Below are 17,831 nucleotides of genomic sequence, written 5' to 3'. Positions count from 1 at the left end.
CCTATATAAAGCACAGAGGGGACTAGTTATTGTCTGTTCTACTCCTATATAAAGCACAGAGGGGACTAGTTATTGTCTGTTCTACTCCTATATAAAGCACAGAGGGGACTAGTTACCGTCTGTTCTACTCCTATATAAAGCACAGAGGGGACTAGTTATTGTCTGTTCTACTCCTATATAAAGCACAGAGGGGACTAGTTATTCGGTTCTACTCCTATATAAAGCACAGAGGGGACTAGTTATTGTCTCTGTTATACTCCTATACTGAACAAAAATATAAATGCAACATGCAACAATTTCAAGATTTTTACTGATTTACAGTTCATATAAGGAAATCGGTAAAATGAAATAAATTCATTAGGCCCTAATGTATGGATTTCACATGACTGGGCAGGGGCGCAGCCATGGGTGGTCCTGGGAGGGCATAGGCCCACCCACTTGGGAGCCAGGCCCACCCACTCTGAATGAGCCAATTGCAGGCTCCCTCAACTTGTTGTGTGACAAACTGCACATTTTAGAGTGGCCTTTTATTGTTGCCTGCACAAGGTGCACCTGTTTAATAATAGTAGTATATAGATGTTAGTTGGTGGTGCATTTTTTAATATTTATTTTTGTACCTCAAAATGTAAAATGATCGACCAGACATTACCACACAGTAGGTGGCAGCATGTACATACTAACGTGTGAACGACATGATACCAAAGAAGAGTCTGAAGTTAAACACATCTGGGAACAACCAATAGACAGGGATGAAGTTTGACCAACTGTTTCAAGAAAAATGATTTGTATATTTGTTTAAAAATGTATAGTTTTCACCAGCCTTTACTGAAGAAACAACAAGAAAACAGCCACTGGGAAGCAGCGCTTATAGCTGAGAAGCGTTTGGATAAGGCAGAATAACTTGTTAATAATGCCTTGGGTTCTCGATAGCAAAATGAAAATGAAAAATGTCATTATGTATTGTATGAGAATGAAAGGTTTTAGGTTCGTGTCAAAGTAAAACTATTCCCCCCCTTCTAATTTCCTTCATTTTGTGGCTATAGTCAAATACTTTATGTGGCAACACATCAGAGTCAAATACTTTCTATAGAACAAACTTCAGGTCAGGATAAGCAACCGAACTGAATAATGAATGTATGTGTGTTATATTAAACATAGAGGAGGAAGTAAAATGTAGACAAGCAATAAACATTTCAGAACAACTATGACTGAATTATTCTCCTTACTCTTTCAAAAATACTAGTCGAATAAGACATGGGATATATGACACGTTTTGGCAAAGAGATGTATTTCTAGACTAATAGAAATCAGTAGCGGATTTAGATACGGGCGACATGGGCAGCCACCCAGAGCGGCATACTGTGCCCCCGTGTGCGGGCGGGCGGGCGGGCGGTATACAAGCAAGAACCGACACATACACTTGAAACAAATAGCCAAACCGGAAAACTGCAGACAAAGATGCTTTCTGCTACTAAAATCAGTGAAATGTAGGCTGAACTGACAACGCAGGGAAGAGCAGACATCTCAACTAGCAAGCAAGTCGCAGCAATGTAGAACGCGAAGGGGGGAATCGGTCAGGACGGAGATGTTCGGAACAACACCTGTAGTCTTGGCCCGTCCAGTGAGACGGTGTGGGGCGGCGGATTAAAGGACGGCCGTAGGCTCAAACTTCTGTCAGTGTCCATTTTTTTGTGTGCCTTTATCATGTAGTGTGGCTGGTGTTACGAGCCGATCCCGGTGAGTATGCAAACAATAATATGATTTTAAACGTTAACATGCTGTGCAAGAATAACGATTTCCCAATTAATCTTGTTTAAATGACACCACTGAAATCGGGCTACCTGATGGGATTTTGATACAATGCGCAAAATCGCCATTCAAAATAAACGTTCCACCACAGCGACCATCTTATTTTGAGGAAGTCTATTTGACTGAGTTCGGAAATATAGAGATGGTATGAAAACTATGCATACTTTCAGTACTTCCGAACTAACGTTAGCGCATAAGCATAGAGAGAGGCTTGAGCTCATATGGGTAACCGTAACTGCATACTTGGAGTGTGTCTGAAAGTGGACGTTGCAAAATAATTATGTGGATCAACAGCAATGAGTATGGGTGTAACGTCAACGCTGCATTATTGGTTAGACCGGCCGTAGCCACATGCACCGCGGGTCGGTTTATTGTTTACATCGCAGGTTGGAAAATTTAACGTAGCAGGTTGGAAGAATTAACGTAGCAGGTTGGAAGAATTAACGTAGCAGGTTAGGAGAACTAATACATTTACACATGTTATTCAATCATGGCCATGGATCAGTATGTGGCTGAAATATCTGATGTCATGTACTTTTTTGGCTGTTCAGACTGCAGGAAAAAGAACAGAAAAATAGGATTTTAGTCACTTCAAACTGCCAACGTGAACACAGCTTAAGATGAACATGGATTTAAGGTGCTTTTGGAAAACCCAGGTTGATTATTGTCAATATTTTCACTCTTAGTGGCTAAAACTAGTTCTATGTCCTGATCAGTGGCTAAAACTAGTTATATGTCCTGATCAGTGGCTAAAACTAGTTCTATGTCCTGATCAGTGGCTAAAACTAGTTCTATGTCCTGATCAGTGGCTAAAACTAGTTCTATGTCCTGATCAGTGGCTAGAAATCAACATAAACTGAAATCAATCTTGCGATTTTAAAAGTGAATGTCCCTTTGAACCCAAATATACTATACTCAAAGTGTGCTTATAACCCTCGCCCCCCTCCTCTTACTGTACCTCCTCCCATCTCCCTATCAGAGATACAACTTTTTGGTCAGATTGGTCACAATATGAAGAGAACGCCCTATGTCATCAGATGAATCATCTGTATCTACTGGCTGTAGGGTCGTCTTGATGACTCTGGATGTTGGCTGGAAATCATGCTCGTATCCATCCTTTCTACGGTCCTTCCTCTGACCCAGCCGTTGGTTCACCTGAAAAAGATCACGGGGAAAATAATAATACACAGAACCCCATTTAAAGACATTTTGGCCGATATCCATCATATGACATGAAGAGCCCGTTTCTCCACCAACCGTACTGACCTCTGTGAAGAGTTCACACACGTCGCGGGAAGCTACTGAATCCTTCGTAAACACGTTATGCATCTCTTCAAACAATGGGCATCCTCTGTCCGGGTGTCTGATGGCAAGTTTTCCTGTGATTAAAAAAAGATCCTTCAGAAAAAAGGTAACTAAGACTGACATTACATTATAACATTAAGGATTATAGACTACTCTGTTATGTGACAGCATGTACCTGGAGGTACTGCATACACCTCCATGGAGTCAGACTCCGTGGGAAGCAGCTTTTTTGAGACAGCACCTGAAGATCTACCTCCGTCTGTGTAAAGGTCTTTAGGACGTCCCGTCACTGAAGAGAAATGCAGAAAATAGAGAAAAAACGGTGTATTTATCAATAAACATGTAAAAACCAGCAATGTAAAAAAAAAAAAAAAAAAAGTTCACAAGCTTTCAAACATATGTAAAGAGACACACCTCACGTACAGGCCTGCACAACGAAGAGCTTGGGTTTCTCACGGAGGGCTGGACACTGGCTGTTGTTAAACATCTTGTAGATCTCTTCTAGATCTAGAATCTCTTTTCGTCATTGACTTCAATGTGTCCAAGTCCACCATGGGCCATGATAAACATTGCTAGGCAACTGACATCATCACTCAGCTTGTTTCGAAATGACTTCAGTGCATCAGTTACGTCCTGCAATTGGTCAAATACAGCAGGGAATGAGATTCCAGACCTGGGGGGGTTCTCATTCTCTTTACAGCTGTCATACCTTAGAGTTTGGTCTGTGCTCTAACTAGGAATTGTTTGTAGTTTGTAAAACTGCTAACAAATCAAGTTAGCTAACCTAACTGATGCATGTTTTTACCCACTAGCTGCTGCTTACTGGAGTTGTAGGAGACATCAGATGATACCACATTTTTGGCCAAATCCTAAGTGTTCACTTACTATGCATAGATGTCAATGGGAGACTAAGTCAGCTTAGTTAGTGTTCACCCCTCTCTGAATAGTAATTATTGTAATCAGAGTGTTATTGATTGCCTGTTCACAGAAAACATTGACTTGAATACATGTGACTTACCTCTTTGGTTTTGCATTTAACACTATAACTAAATTCAGGAAACTTATTCTGTTTGCAGAGCTCCTTTATTCTTTCAACGTCATACTCAGAGCCTGGTCTTCCCCCACCGCACATGATCAAGGCTGCACGTCTGCCACTTAAATCATATCTGTCCATTTTGCAGCCTGGCTCTCAGCCTAAACAATACGGCTCTTGTGTTGACTGTTGACTTTTAAGAGATTGAAAACCAAAGTTATTTCACACTAACGACACCTAGTCAAAAAGATCTATCTCAAAACAGCTCATCGGTTATTCTACAACTAGAACAAGATCAAACTTCATAGAGGCATATTAGTGGGCGTGTCATAGTGGCAGTATGTCACACCCCTCTTTTACTGTGATGACATAGCCTTTTCCTGCTGGTATTTTCCCCCAAAACATGAAATAACTGTTACAATGCTGTTACAAGACCAGGCACAAAAAGACCAGGCACAAAAAGCCATTACATTGTTGGAATAAAGTCTACTTTTATAATAGCTACTTGTTTATGTGTGTGTTCTGTAGCTCAGTGTTGCTCAGGACATCTATGAGGACTCAAGGAAAAAGCAATGGGGGACTAACAGATACAAAATTGCAGCAAGACAGTTTAAAAGAAGAAAAACATTGTCTATAGTAAAACAATAGAATACATGCTGTGTTCATTCTTTGTAATGCTTTTCCCTCCCTTACCCATGTATTATTATTTCTACTTCAGCTCTCATTCATTTGCATTGCTCACATTCAGCCTGGTCTCATAGACTAGACGTAACATAGTAAACGTGAATCTGTGACATTGAAATATATATGGTAGCTTACGTTTGGTATGGTAACATAAGACAGATGGTTACCTAAAGTAAAAAAACTAAAGTAGCGTGGTAATTCGGGGTGGATGGGTGGGCGTATAACCCGAGCGTTCAAATCGCATCACGGACAACTTCAGCATTTTAACTAATTAGCAACTTTTTAAGTACTTACTACTTTTTAGCTACCTTGGATATACTTAGCATGATAGCTAAACCCTTAACCCTTTAACCTAACCTTAACCCTAACCTCTAGTCTAGCTAACATTAGCCACCTAGCTAATTCGTTACATATCATATGTACATTTAGCAAATGCATAATATATAATACGAATTGTAATTTGTAACGTCATAAAATGGGTGATGGACATCCACAAATGAATACATACCATACGAAACGTAACAGATCATACTAAATGGTGTGTCATGGATTTATATACAGAATAATACGAAATGCTTTGAGACCAGGTTGTCACACTAGCTGTTTGTTTGTTCCAGTACACTGTTTTCAAAGAACACCTCTCATCCAACATCTATTACCAAAACAGCACTATTCCTCTGTTCCACAATGTAAATGTCAACCAACTCCCCCCTTATCATGCTTTTGAAAAAAAGATGGTGACATTATAACGGCTTCAAGACAAAAATAACAACAAACATTCATATTGAAACTGGAAGTCTCAGCAGTGAATTGTTTGCAACAGACACAAGGTTAAGAAAAGGACTCCATATGACTGTTTACAGTCTGAGTTTAGAGAAACGGTCAGGGGGGAGGTGCTGAGCACCGTCTGTGGAAAGTACCTGAAGTATCGACTCCAGACAGATGTAGACAAAAGGACACAAACATGTCATTTGAAATGACACTTTTGTGGACGAGTTGTTTTGTGTTCTTTTCTTTGTATTTTTGTCTTTCCTTCCCTTAACCGAGTCAACAACGTCTCAAAACACATCGGAGGCTATATAGTGAACTGAACCAGAAGACGTCTTTGAAGTGGCAGACAGTAGTACTGGTTGTGTCATAGTGGTAGTGCGTCACACCTTACCCACTATCCCCTCTCTGAACTTTTGTAATGACTTGAAATATGAATGCAGATATTTTCCCCAAACATTGATTAACTTTTACAAGGCCTGTGTTTAAATGTGAAAAAAGGCAAGACACAAAATGCCATTTGAGTTAGTATAGGTCATCCAGCCACTTGTTATGGTAAACATCTAAGGGATGAGGCAGGAGAAACACAACCACTCTCACATTCATCATTATGGATGCAACAACTAGCCATCCATGGGATCAAAATGATTGTTTTAAATGTCAAAAAATGCATGTACCAATCCCAGATTGACAAAAAGTTTGTTTCTCATTTGATTATTGTTGCATTTGCAATGTACATATGAATATGTGGGGGATACTCATATGTTTTGCAACAAACCCAGAATGCTTTAGAAGAACTCTCTCAATGGGATGTAATGGTAAATGTCATTGCAGAAGGCCAGTTCAGATGATGGAGCTGCTTACCAAGACCAGACTGAAATGTTCCTGAGTGGCCTAGTTACAGTTTTGACTTAAACTTAAGTATCAAAGGTAAAGTTTATTTTAGCAATTACATTTACTTTGTTATTTAAGTAAATTTAAACCAAAATACTTTTATTGAAGTCATATTTTACTGGGTGACTTTCACTTTTACTTGAGTCTATTAATGTATCTTTACTTTTACTACAGTATGACAATTGGGTATTTTTTCCACCACTGCAAACACTCATACTGAAACTGAAAGGGTGTGAATTGTTTACAGCAGAGACACTTTATACAGTAGCTGATTAACTGCTGTTAATTAATGTCAGGGGAAGGTGCTGACGAAATCTTTGGAAAGTACCTCAACTTTCCTGACACAGGTGTAAGTGAAAGGACACAAACATTGAGATTGAACATTTGAAAACAACACTCTTGTAGACAACATGGAAAGGCAAATGGTGAGTTGACTATATTGACTACATAAGGCAAATGGTGAGTTGACTACATAAGGAAAATGGTGAGTTGACTATATTGACTACATAAGGCAAATGGTGAGTTGACTATTGACTACATAAGGCAAATGGTGAGTTGACTATATTGACTACATAAGGCAAATGGTGAGTTGACTATATTGACTACATAAGGCAAATGGTGAGTTGACTATATTGACTACATAAGGCAAATGGTGAGTTGACTATATTGACTACATAAGGCAAATGGTGAGTTGACTATATTGACTACATAAGGCAAATGGTGAGTTGACTATATTGACTACATAAGGCAAATGGTGAGTTGACCTTATTGACTACATAAGGCAAATGGTGAGTTGACCTTATTGACTACATACAGCAATAGTGCATTATTTTTTATTCCAATTACTGATTAGTACCTTCCCCCAGGGAAAATGTAAATGTCCTTAATGTTAAGCGGAGCGACACAGGAACCCAAGAGCAGACTCAGATGAGGAAACAGGGATGAAGGAACCAAAATATGTATTGTTACACAGGGAGATATGGAGTGCAGATCCGGGGTAGGTCAGATGAGTTGCAGAAAAAACAGATGTGGAGACTGAGGTTGGAGTTAGCTGAGTAGAACAGGGTAAACAGGTCCTGAGGGGAATCCAAGGTAGTGGTGCTGAGTAAAATCCAGAGCAAGGTAGTTGGGTGGTGAGATGTGGAACAGGAGACAGAGAGGTAACTGCAATGAGAGGATAAACGTCAGGCAGCGTAACAGGATCCTGAATAATCATAAATGGCTAGAATCATGAACTGACTGAGCAGAGATTACGATCTGGCAGAGTGGAAGTGGCAGGACTGAGTATTTGTAGAGGTCTTGATTATTGAACGAGTTGCAGCTGGTAGGGATCTGCTCTGACTCCAGCACACCTGTCTCCATCCACACAATCACACAGAGAGGGAGAGTGTACAGGGGAGTAATTGCAGGTCAAGAAGACACCGTATGAACACCAGAGGGCGTAGCAGGAGCAGATGTGACAATGAATTCACTATTATACAGTCATGACTGAGATTTGAAAATTGACTTCCCAGCCAGTTGTAAATGAAGAGTTGAAGTGTTATGCCACATAACTTTAATATGGGGAAATTACATATAGAAGGGAATCATGGCACCTCTAACCCACATCACTGCAAGTACAATTCCTTATCAAAAATCACATGTCTTCTGAGGCATAATGTTGGTTTTGTTGTTTAACAGAGGCCAGCAAGTTATGACATGAGTGGACGACGCAGAGCTTTATTGCTAATGGTCAGGGACGAGGAGAAGATGAAGAGTCACCGTTGTGGTATTGAAGTCGACCGTCAAACAATGGAGAAGCTTTTTGAGGGTTTGGTTTCCAGTATCACAGTGTGCTGGACAAAACAGCTCAGGTATGACAAAGGACAGTTCTGTTATCTATTTGATTGATTATGTAAATATGTGTATCTTTTTTTGTAACGTGATCTCATTGATCGATCAGTTTATTGATCCGTTTATTATCTCATTCAGGAAATGAAGCAGGCAGTAATAAACTTCAGAAACAGCATCAACAGTAGCAGCGAAAACATCAGCTGTGTGTTTGTGGTGACTTCGTCTCACGGACACCGGGATGTCATCATAGGTGCAGATAAAAAGATGCTGTCAGTAAAAGATATAATCGAACCGTTTGGAGACGAGCTGTGTCCCAAGATGAAGGGGAAACCTAAGGTCTTCATCATAGATGCCTGCAGGGGGAGTAAGTTTACACCTTCCTACCTCGTCTCTAACATGCAGGCTCAGCATTCCCCAACAGTCCCATTACAAGTCAGAATGTTGGAACAAACGGAGGTAATGTGAAATAATATCCACAGGGAAGTGTGATCAACCTGGCCTTCAGTACACTGGGTTATATATCAGTTTGTATTCACATTTTTATACTGAACAAAAATATAAATGTAACATGCAACAATTTCAACGACTTTACTGAGTTACAGTTCATATAAGGAAATCAGTCAATTGAAATTAATGAATTAGGCCCTAATCTATGAATTTCACGACTGGGAATACAGATATGCATCTGTTGGTCACAGATACCTGAAAAAAAGGTAGGGGTGTGGATCAGAAAACCAGTCAGTATCTGGTGTGACCACCTGGAACAAGCTGTCGTACACGTCGATCCAGAGCATCCCAAACATGTTCAATGGGTGACATGTGTGGTGAATATGCAGGCCATGGAAGAACTGGGACATTTTCAGCTTCCAGGAATTGTGTACAGATCCTTGCGACATGTGTCCGTGCGTTATCATGCTGAAACATGAGGTGATGGTGGAGGATGAATGACACGACAATGGGCCTCAGGATCCCGACACGGTATCTCTGTGATTTCAAATTGGCATCGATAAAATGCAAGTGTGTTCGTTGCCGTAGCTTATGCCTGCTCATACCATAACCCCACCGCCACCATGGGGCACTCTGTTCACAACGTTGACATCGGCAAACCGCTCACCCACACAACACCATACATGCTGTCTGCCATCTGCCCGGTACAGTTGAAACCAGGATTCATCTGTGAAGAGAACACTTCTCCAGCGTGTCAGTGGACATCGAAGGTGAGCATTAGCCCACTGACGATGTGGAGGTCCTGGGACCAACATGTTGCATTTAGATTTTTGTTCAGTGTATTTTCAATACTGATTCAATTCACACGTAAAAAAAACACTTAAACAATATGTCCGAACCACAGAACGAACGGCAAAAAATTCCAGCTGATTGCTAGGAAACGTGCTTTGGTCAACTACGTTTGGTTACATTGGGCTATTGTTTACATAATGTGCATCACGTGCAATGAGTCAACAGATACCCCATCTCCAGTTCCTACAGCTAAAAGGACCAACAGCATGTACGACCAGTAAAGTATCATTTTATTCAACGTTCTGGCTGGTTGAGTCTATTGCACCTTCTTACAGAGACTTCTTTCAGACTGATATCCATGGAGTAGCCATGGTAACAGTGTGATGTTTAGGCAAATCTCTACCATGAGGGGTAGTTTAATCAAGAACAGGCTTAACTAAATGACAAGAGACAGAATGCAATATGGAATTTTAATGAATAGTTTGGGCTAGGCCTCATCTCAGAGGAATGCTCTTCAGTGGAATGCTCCTCAGTGGAATGCTCCTCAGTGGAATGCTCCTCAGAGGAATGCTCCTCAGCGGAATGCTCCTCAGCGGAATGCTCCTCAGAGGAATGCTCCTCAGTGGAATGCTCCTCAGTGGAATGCTCCTCAGAGGAATGCTCCTCAGTGGAATGCTCCTCAGTGGAATGCTCCTCAGAGGTGGAAGGTCATTGGAAGACTGCTGCTGCAAACCAGCAAGTAGGAGACCTAAGGTTTGAGTAGACAAATAAATACTCCCCTATATTTATGCCCATTGGTTGGCAGAAAGGGAAGTGATTATTGCACGAGTGAGCCCATAGGTTAATCAGCAAGCGTGGTGGAATTGCCTTGGTGTGTCATGCTCATAGTAGCTGAATGACATTCCCCACGCTTGACACTAGTAAAGGAGGAAGAGACGTTATGCTAATGAGGTAACAATGTAAACATTACCATAGTAATATCTGCTATGTGAGATAGATAGACATTATGCTAATGAGGTAACAATGAAAACATTACCATAGTAATATCTGCTATGTGAGATAGATAGACATTATGCTAATGAGGTAACAATGAAAACATTACCATAGTAATATCTGCTATGTGAGATAGATAGACATTATGCTAATGAGGTAACAATGTAAACATTACCATAGTAATATCTGCTATGTGAGATAAAAAGCGATGTGAATTGTATAATTACTGGATGAATTTAAAAGTGACAAGCCATTCAGACCATCCTGATTGATATGGTAAACTACATTATACTGACATCTTTACAAAGCCACCTGACTGACCCCCAGTCAACTCTTAAATGCTCCCAATCTATAATCATGATACTACACCTACGTTTACTATAGGATTGATGGAGACTGTCTGTTTGCCATGTTTATGTTTAAGGTAACCATGATCCTGGAGTTCACTTTGATTCTGCTGCTGATGAAAAACGATCAAAGGAAGCCCTGGCCACACAAGAGTACCGGTCCACTCGGGTGCCACCGTGCATCAATGACATGCTGGTTGCATATGCAGCCATGACAGGTAACTGTACTTGTGTGAAATCTACACACAATACCCCATAATGACAAAGTGAAAACAAGTTGATACATTTTTGCAAATGTATTAAAAATAAACAGAAATACCTTATTTACATAAGTATTCAGACCCTTTGCTATGAGACTCGAAATTGAGCTCAGGTGCATCCTGTTTCCATTGATCATCCTTGAGATGTTTTCTACAACTTGATTGGAGTCCACCTGTGGTAAATTCAATTGATTGGACATGATTTGGAAAAGCACACACCTGTCTATATAAGGTCCCACAGTTGACAGTGTATGTCAGAGCAAAAACCAAGCTATGAGGTCGAAGGAATTGTCCGTAGAGCTCCGAGACAGGATTATGTCGAGGCACAGATCTGGGGAAGGGTACCAAAACATGTCTGCAGCATTGACGGTCCCCAAGAACACGGTGGCCTCCATCATTCTTAAATGGAAGAAGTTTGGAACAATCAAGACTTCCTAGAGCTGGCCGCCCGGCCAAACTGAGAAATCGGGGGAGAAGGGCCTTAGTCAGGGAGGTGAACAAGAACCAGATTGTCTCTCTGATAGAGCTCCAGAGTTCCTCTGTGGAGATGGGAGAAGCTTCCAGAAGGACAACCATCTCTACAGCACTCCACCAATCAGGCCTTTACGGTAGAGTGGCCAGACGGATGCCACTCCTCAGCACATGACAGCCCGCTTGGAGTTTGCAAAAAGGAACCTAAAGACTCTCAGACCATGAGAAACAAGATTCTCTAGTCTGTTGAAACCAAGGTTGATCTCTTTGGCCTGAATGCCAAGCGCCAAATCTGGAGGAAACCTGGCACCGTCGCTATGGTGAAGCATGGTGGTTTTTCAGTGGCTGGGATTTGGAGACTAGTCAGGATCTAGGCAAAGAAGAACGGAGCAAAGTACAGAGATCCTTAATGAAAACCTGCTTCAGAGATCTCAGGTCATCAGACTGGGGTGAAGGTTCACCTTCCAACAGAACAACGACCCTAAGCACACAGCCAAGACAACGCAGGAGTGGCTATGGGACAAGTCTCTGAATGTCCTTGAGTGGCCCAGTCAGAGCCCAGACTTGAACCCGATCAAACATGTCTGGAGAGACCTGAAATAGCTGTGCAGCGACGCTCCCCATCCAACCTGACAGAACCTGAGAGGATCTGCAGAGAAGAATGGTAGAAACTCCCCAAATACAGGTGTGCCAAGCTTGTAACGTCATGCCCAAGAAGACTTGAGGATGTAATCGCTGCCAAAGGGGCTTCAACAATGTACTAAGTAAAGGGTCTGAATACTTATGGAAATGTTATATTTCAGTTTATATATATAAATTAGCTAAACAATGGGGTGCAGATTGATGAGGCTGTAACACAATGTGGAAAAAGTAAAGGGTTTTAATACTTTCCAAAGTGTGTGTGTGTGTGTGTGTGTGTGTGTGTGTGTGTGTGTGTGTGTGTGTGTGTGTGTGTGTGTGTGTGTGTGTGTGTGTGTGTGTAAACAGGTGTTGTAATAGTTCTGCACAAGGACAGGTCATTGACAGATAATACACTTCTTATAGATTACGTGGGCATGATGAACAGCACCTCTGGTTCACATATGATTAACAACATTAGTCAAGTGTTTTCCTCACCTGGTGCAGCAGAAGAACACGTCTACAACTTGTTTGTGAAGGTACAGTGTTCATTCTTAGTTATTTTTGCTGGCACCTTTTCCTGAGTGACGTATAACATTCGAATCATTGTTAAAGCTATAATCTGGGATTCTGTTCAATCGTCCTTTCAATTCTTGATATTACCATTTGATTCTTGAAGAATATAACCAAAAAATACCTCACAAATGTGTTTTTCCTTTCATAACTCAACATTTTAAGATTTTAAGATGTTTTCAAGATGTTTACAAACAACACCAAAAACAATCTGGAACACATTATACAAATCAAAGACACTTCCGTAAACCCAGTTTAGAAAACCAAAACCAGCAACAAATGATTTCCAGCCTGTATGTAGTGATCGTACTTCAATTTGTGAACCCGCAGGCCAACGCCAAGATGGTGGCAACACCCGTAGATGTCACAGTCGATAAAGGGAAGCCGACTCAAAGAACGGAACGTCGTAAAATAATTATGACAATGGAATCCACCCTCAGGAAAACCCTTTACTTGAGAAGTCCAAATTAATCTGCTGTTAAAACAATTGAACAGAAGGGTAGGAAAGTAGATTTATTTGAGCTTTCTGTTCTCAGCATTACTTATACATGTTATGTCCTTGCTCTATTTTTTCAAAGTCAGAAACCATAATGTCTACAAGGTCTTCCCACTGTAATATCCCCTTTACATTTTAAGAAATTCTTAAACCAGTAGTCAGATAAATGTACAGATTCTTCAGTGGTCACCAACCTTTGAGTCAAAACTGCAAGCCAAGATCTACCACTCAGATTTTTATTTTAACATGACTTAAAAAAACTTAAGCCTTAACATGAACCAATTAAAGACAGTACTGGAGCATTGGGGTTTGTGCAGTAGGCAAGGCACAATACATTATCGCTGCATATTGGCTATGCTTGGAATTGCCCTGCCAATGTTATTCTTCAGAGACCATTTTGAAGTATTATATGAAACGTGTAGGTATATAACGACACTGTTAATAACAACACGTGTTGTATTACATGTGAGACACAGCTGAGTGAGCATAATCATTTGTATTTTTTTGTTTTGTTTTACCGGACTGATGGCCTGCATATGATGGTCAGTCTGAGGGGAGGGAGGGAAGAGCGGAGAGGCTGCCTCTCTCCTGACCCACCGTCTCTCTGCTCTCCCTCCCTCCCTTAGAAAAGGGGACACAGCTGATAGTGAAGCTCAAGAACACACTGCATTATTTCTGCCTCATGCACCAATTCATGTTGTTACTCCTGAGACCAGAGAAAGTGCAATATTCCTCCATATTAAAAAGACAAGCCTCTAATAATAACAAGGCAAGTTTATGGGAACACTTTCCTATACTCCTTCATAGCAGCTGCAGTGCTGGTTGTAGCGTCAGTGGAAGTAGGAAGAATGTGCATTTTCTGGCTTATGAAAGTGTTGACAGTCGTGAATAACAGAAAACATGAACTTCCTCATAAAAACAGCAGCTCTTTGCTGTATTCATTGAGTCTCTAGACATGGTTTTAAACGTTGTTAAATCTCACAGTGTAAACGTTGCTGTGCGTTCCAGGTTTCGGTCTATAGTCTATGGCTCGAGGAAACTGCAGACACAGTGATTGGTCAGTGGTAGGCCTATAGGTGCACTTGATTTGCTCTCTGGGCCTGCCGGGTAGGCGGAGTGTTACCTTCAGACACATAAAATGGGAAGACTTTGCCTTCCACAGCGCTAGGGCTGCTGAATCAAGTGCACCTAAACGCCAACAGCGTGAAACCAAAAATATATAATATAGAGCTTCATCCACAGAGTTTCTAAACCCAGAGGTGCAAAATCGGGAGGCTTCCGTGTAAACTTGTGAAACAGACCAAACAGACCAGGCCGGGGGGTTTGAGAAGTCAATGAGAGAAGGGAAAAGTCTTCCTTAGTTGTACATTTTCTCCTGATCTAAAGGAACATTCTAGATTTGAACCAATGTCCTCAGTAGTTGAACATGTTATTACTAGAACCTTGTGAAAGTGGCAAACTGAAACCTTTTCATTTTCGTCAAAAACAACTTTATATCGAAGGAGTGCCTTTGAATTAACGGTCTGCACATGCTCAGTTCAGTGCCAGACGGCCATTAGACCCGATGACGTGTTCCTCTGCATGAGCTCAGCTAGCCAACGCCGCCATGACAGGGATTTCTATTGGAGAAGCAGTTTTAGTCTTCATACTGTACTGTCTCTGCTTTATCGTTGGGATTAACAGAAATGTTTGGTGATGCCTTGGAGATCAACCAGTTGGTGACCACTGACTTCAACTGTAAAGTTGCAACCATTTAATTCCTTTTTTGGGTGAAAAATGTCATTGTTGCTATAATTTAATGTTTTTTCTCGACACTATAGAGAAATAAAAAGCTTTCACATGATTTTCCCATTTTGTCTTCCTTTGTGTCTAAGACTTTGGTACTTCAGCAAAAACAAATTCAATATTATTTTAAAAGAGGACAAACCAAGAAATGGTACATGTTCTCTCCATATATTTCTGTAAGGGTGAAGTTTCATTAAGAAACAGCGATGAACTATCACCAGTTGAAGAGCATTCAAGTGTGTTCTGTGGATTTTGCATTAAGTTGTATTGGAACAATCACCCTGCACTGCACACCTCCCACCACTAGAGGGCAGATCCTTCCTCATCTCTACACCTCCCACCACTAGAGGGCAGATCCTTCCTCATCTCTACACCTCCCACCACTAGAGGACAGATCCTTCCTCATCTCTACACCTCCCACCACTAGAGGACAGATCCTTCCTCATCTCTACACCTCCCACCACTAGAGGGCAGATCCTTCCTCATCTCTACACCTCCCACCACTAGAGGGCAGATCCTTCCTCATCTCTACACCTCCCACCACTAGAGGACAGATCCTTCCTCATCTCTACACCTCCCACCACTAGAGAAGACAGCAGCAGATCCTTCCTGCTCTCTACACCTAGAGGACAGCAGCAGATCCTTCCTGCTCTCTACACCTAGAGGACAGCAGCAGCTCCTGTGATACCCTTCCCTCCTATTCTCTAGGATTTTATGTGATCAAGTCAAATATCTGTATATAATGATGAGATGCTCATTAGTGATGCAAGTGTTGACTCATAACCCGCAGTCCATGTGGATATATCTGCGGGTCGGGTGAGTTTAGGGTCATTAAATATTATGTAGATAAAGTGCGGGTGGCGGGGGCAGGCGGTTTGAATAAAGAGAAATGTAATCTGTAGGCTACATTGAGTTTTTCTTTCATTATTTTAGGCTGTCTGGCATTAGCGCGTAAGGCTAAGCTGTAGGACCTAACTGTACACACACCAAATAGCCTACACGCCAATCACCAAATGCTTTTGAGCAGAAAAAGTGAACGTCGATCCACGGACACACAAAGGACAATGTCTGAGTTTAATTCAATAAGAGAAAGCTGAGACATGGAGAGTTGAACATAAAGAGAAGGGAGGACCAGAAAAGCAATGCTGATTTGGTGAAGTGGTTGAAAGAGGATATGTAGTGTTGGATGTGTTGTGTGTGATGATGGCAGTATACAAATTCAACAGTCACAAGATGGGGACTTCAAATAGGCCTATGGCGTGTCAAGGGAACTGTGGTCTACTGTTCAGATGGGTTAAAAGGAAACTGAAATCTGGACACTGACTGTAGGTCTATAACCTCTCACGTCCCCTTAATGTTAACTCCTGCAGAATTAAGCATTTCTTGCAGTAAAATAAGCACCTAATGCAGGCTAGCTAAAGACTCGGGATCAGGAGTGGAGAAATAGGATTTATTTATTTCAGCATCTTGAGAGAATACTAATGCACATTTAGAGACCGTCTGTAGAGGTGCTGACTTTTTCAGCATCATAAAAGTTAATAGTATTTTAACCAGATAAAATGTGCCTCCAAGCCGAACTGAAATCTGATCAGAAACATGTTGAGTCGTTTTCACCGCTTTCTATATTAGTACATGTGGTCAAACTGATGTCATTTGGAAACGTTACACATAAAATCGTTCCTATTTTTTTGGGGGGGTATTGCATTTTCTCCCTGGTCCCTAAACGTCTTTGCTCTACAATAGAAGCAGAGATGACAGAAAACTTTACTACATTTATGACAAGGATTTATTTACCCTTCTTTGGCAACATATAATGATGGAAGAGAAGTTGCAATGTATCAAATTATAGACAAGTTGCCTAACAAATAGTCTAGCAAAAATGTCAGAGATTATAAATCAGATAAAAAAACATGAGCTGGCGCACACCCAGAATAATAGTTTGTGTGGAGGTGCTGACTAACGGCCAATAAACTATCAAAATAAAAAAAGTCGCACACTCCATGTATAATCTCCCAGCAATTGAATGGGTATTTACCAACGTTTCGGCATCACTGTGCCTTCCTCAGGACCCTGGATCTAACAGGTGATCAATTAACTACAATGCCGATGCTCTGCTGTAACGTTTATGAACGATAACCATCTTACATTTACATTTTAGTCATTTAGCCGACGCTCTTATCCAGAGCGACTTACAGTAGTGAATGCATACATTTCATACATTTTTTATTTTTTTTCTGTGCTGGCCCCCCGTGGGAATCGAACCCACAACCCTGGTGTTGCAAACACCATGCTCTACCAACTGAGCTACAGGGAAGGCTATATCTTCACGTGCGATAAGTTTTTGAAAACATTTCGAATTTAACAGCAAGAAATAATCTTTAATTGACTAAATATACACTTACTGTAGGGCTGGTTGCACCCGGTAGAATTGAACAACACTGGACGAACCGATGTTAGGCGGTGTTCTTGAAAATACAGCCGGGTGCAACCAGGAAGAAACTTTGCTAAACTGCCCTACAGTAAGTGTATATTTAGTATTTGAAAAATGATTTCTCGCTGATTTGAAAGTTAAGTTCCATATTTTTCCAAAACGAGTATTCGTGTTTAGAAAGAGCTCCAGGCTGTCGGACCGCTGTCCTCAGCAAGCAAGAAGCTTCAGGAATATAGAATATAGATAGATATAGGCTACAAAATGGAGAGAAGAAATGGACAGAAAAAGAAAC

The 17,831-nt window shown here is 41.1% G+C and overlaps 1 protein-coding gene and 1 pseudogene across 4 annotated transcripts; one reads left to right on the top strand and one right to left on the bottom strand.

The window, feature by feature from the left end:
- The first annotated feature begins 1,366 nt into the window (after window positions 1–1,366).
- LOC115187403 (caspase-14-like) lies at window positions 1,367–15,166 on the top strand. 4 transcript variants are annotated; one of them, XR_003876046.1, is made up of 7 exons: window positions 1,367–1,737; window positions 6,434–6,529; window positions 8,174–8,346; window positions 8,465–8,690; window positions 10,983–11,123; window positions 12,681–12,793; window positions 13,158–15,166. XR_003876046.1 is itself a non-coding variant. In XM_029746491.1 (5 exons), exons 2-5 carry the CDS (start codon window positions 8,468–8,470, stop codon window positions 13,296–13,298), a joined length of 618 nt encoding a protein of 205 aa, XP_029602351.1. In that variant the 5' UTR covers window positions 7,870–8,346; window positions 8,465–8,467; the 3' UTR covers window positions 13,299–15,166. The 4 variants fall into 4 exon arrangements, 1 of the variants encoding a protein (XP_029602351.1); XR_003876048.1 differs by lacking the exon at window positions 6,434–6,529 and having other exon boundaries at window positions 1,368–1,737; XR_003876047.1 differs by lacking the exons at window positions 1,367–1,737; window positions 6,434–6,529 and adding an exon at window positions 6,678–6,918.
- On the bottom strand, window positions 1,917–6,236 carry LOC115187411 (caspase-14-like; annotated as a pseudogene).
- Window positions 15,167–17,831: the final 2,665 nt, after the last annotated feature.

This window comes from Salmo trutta, unplaced genomic scaffold (genome assembly GCF_901001165.1).
Source record: "Salmo trutta unplaced genomic scaffold, fSalTru1.1, whole genome shotgun sequence".
Taxonomy (NCBI): Eukaryota; Metazoa; Chordata; class Actinopteri; order Salmoniformes; family Salmonidae; genus Salmo; species Salmo trutta.
Note: the sequence above shows the minus strand (reverse complement) of the source record. Positions and strands in the feature narration are given on the sequence as shown.

Excerpts from the sequence above, each read along its gene's own strand:
- LOC115187403 (XM_029746491.1), top strand. The coding sequence starts at position 8,468 with ATGAAGCAGGCAGTAATAAACTTCAGAAACAGCATCAACAGTAGCAGC. Across the intron at positions 8,691-10,982 it reads CATAGATGCCTGCAGGGGGA|GTAACCATGATCCTGGAGTT; the intron begins GTAAGTTTACAC and ends TTTATGTTTAAG. Across the intron at positions 12,794-13,157 it reads TCTACAACTTGTTTGTGAAG|GCCAACGCCAAGATGGTGGC; the intron begins GTACAGTGTTCA and ends GTGAACCCGCAG.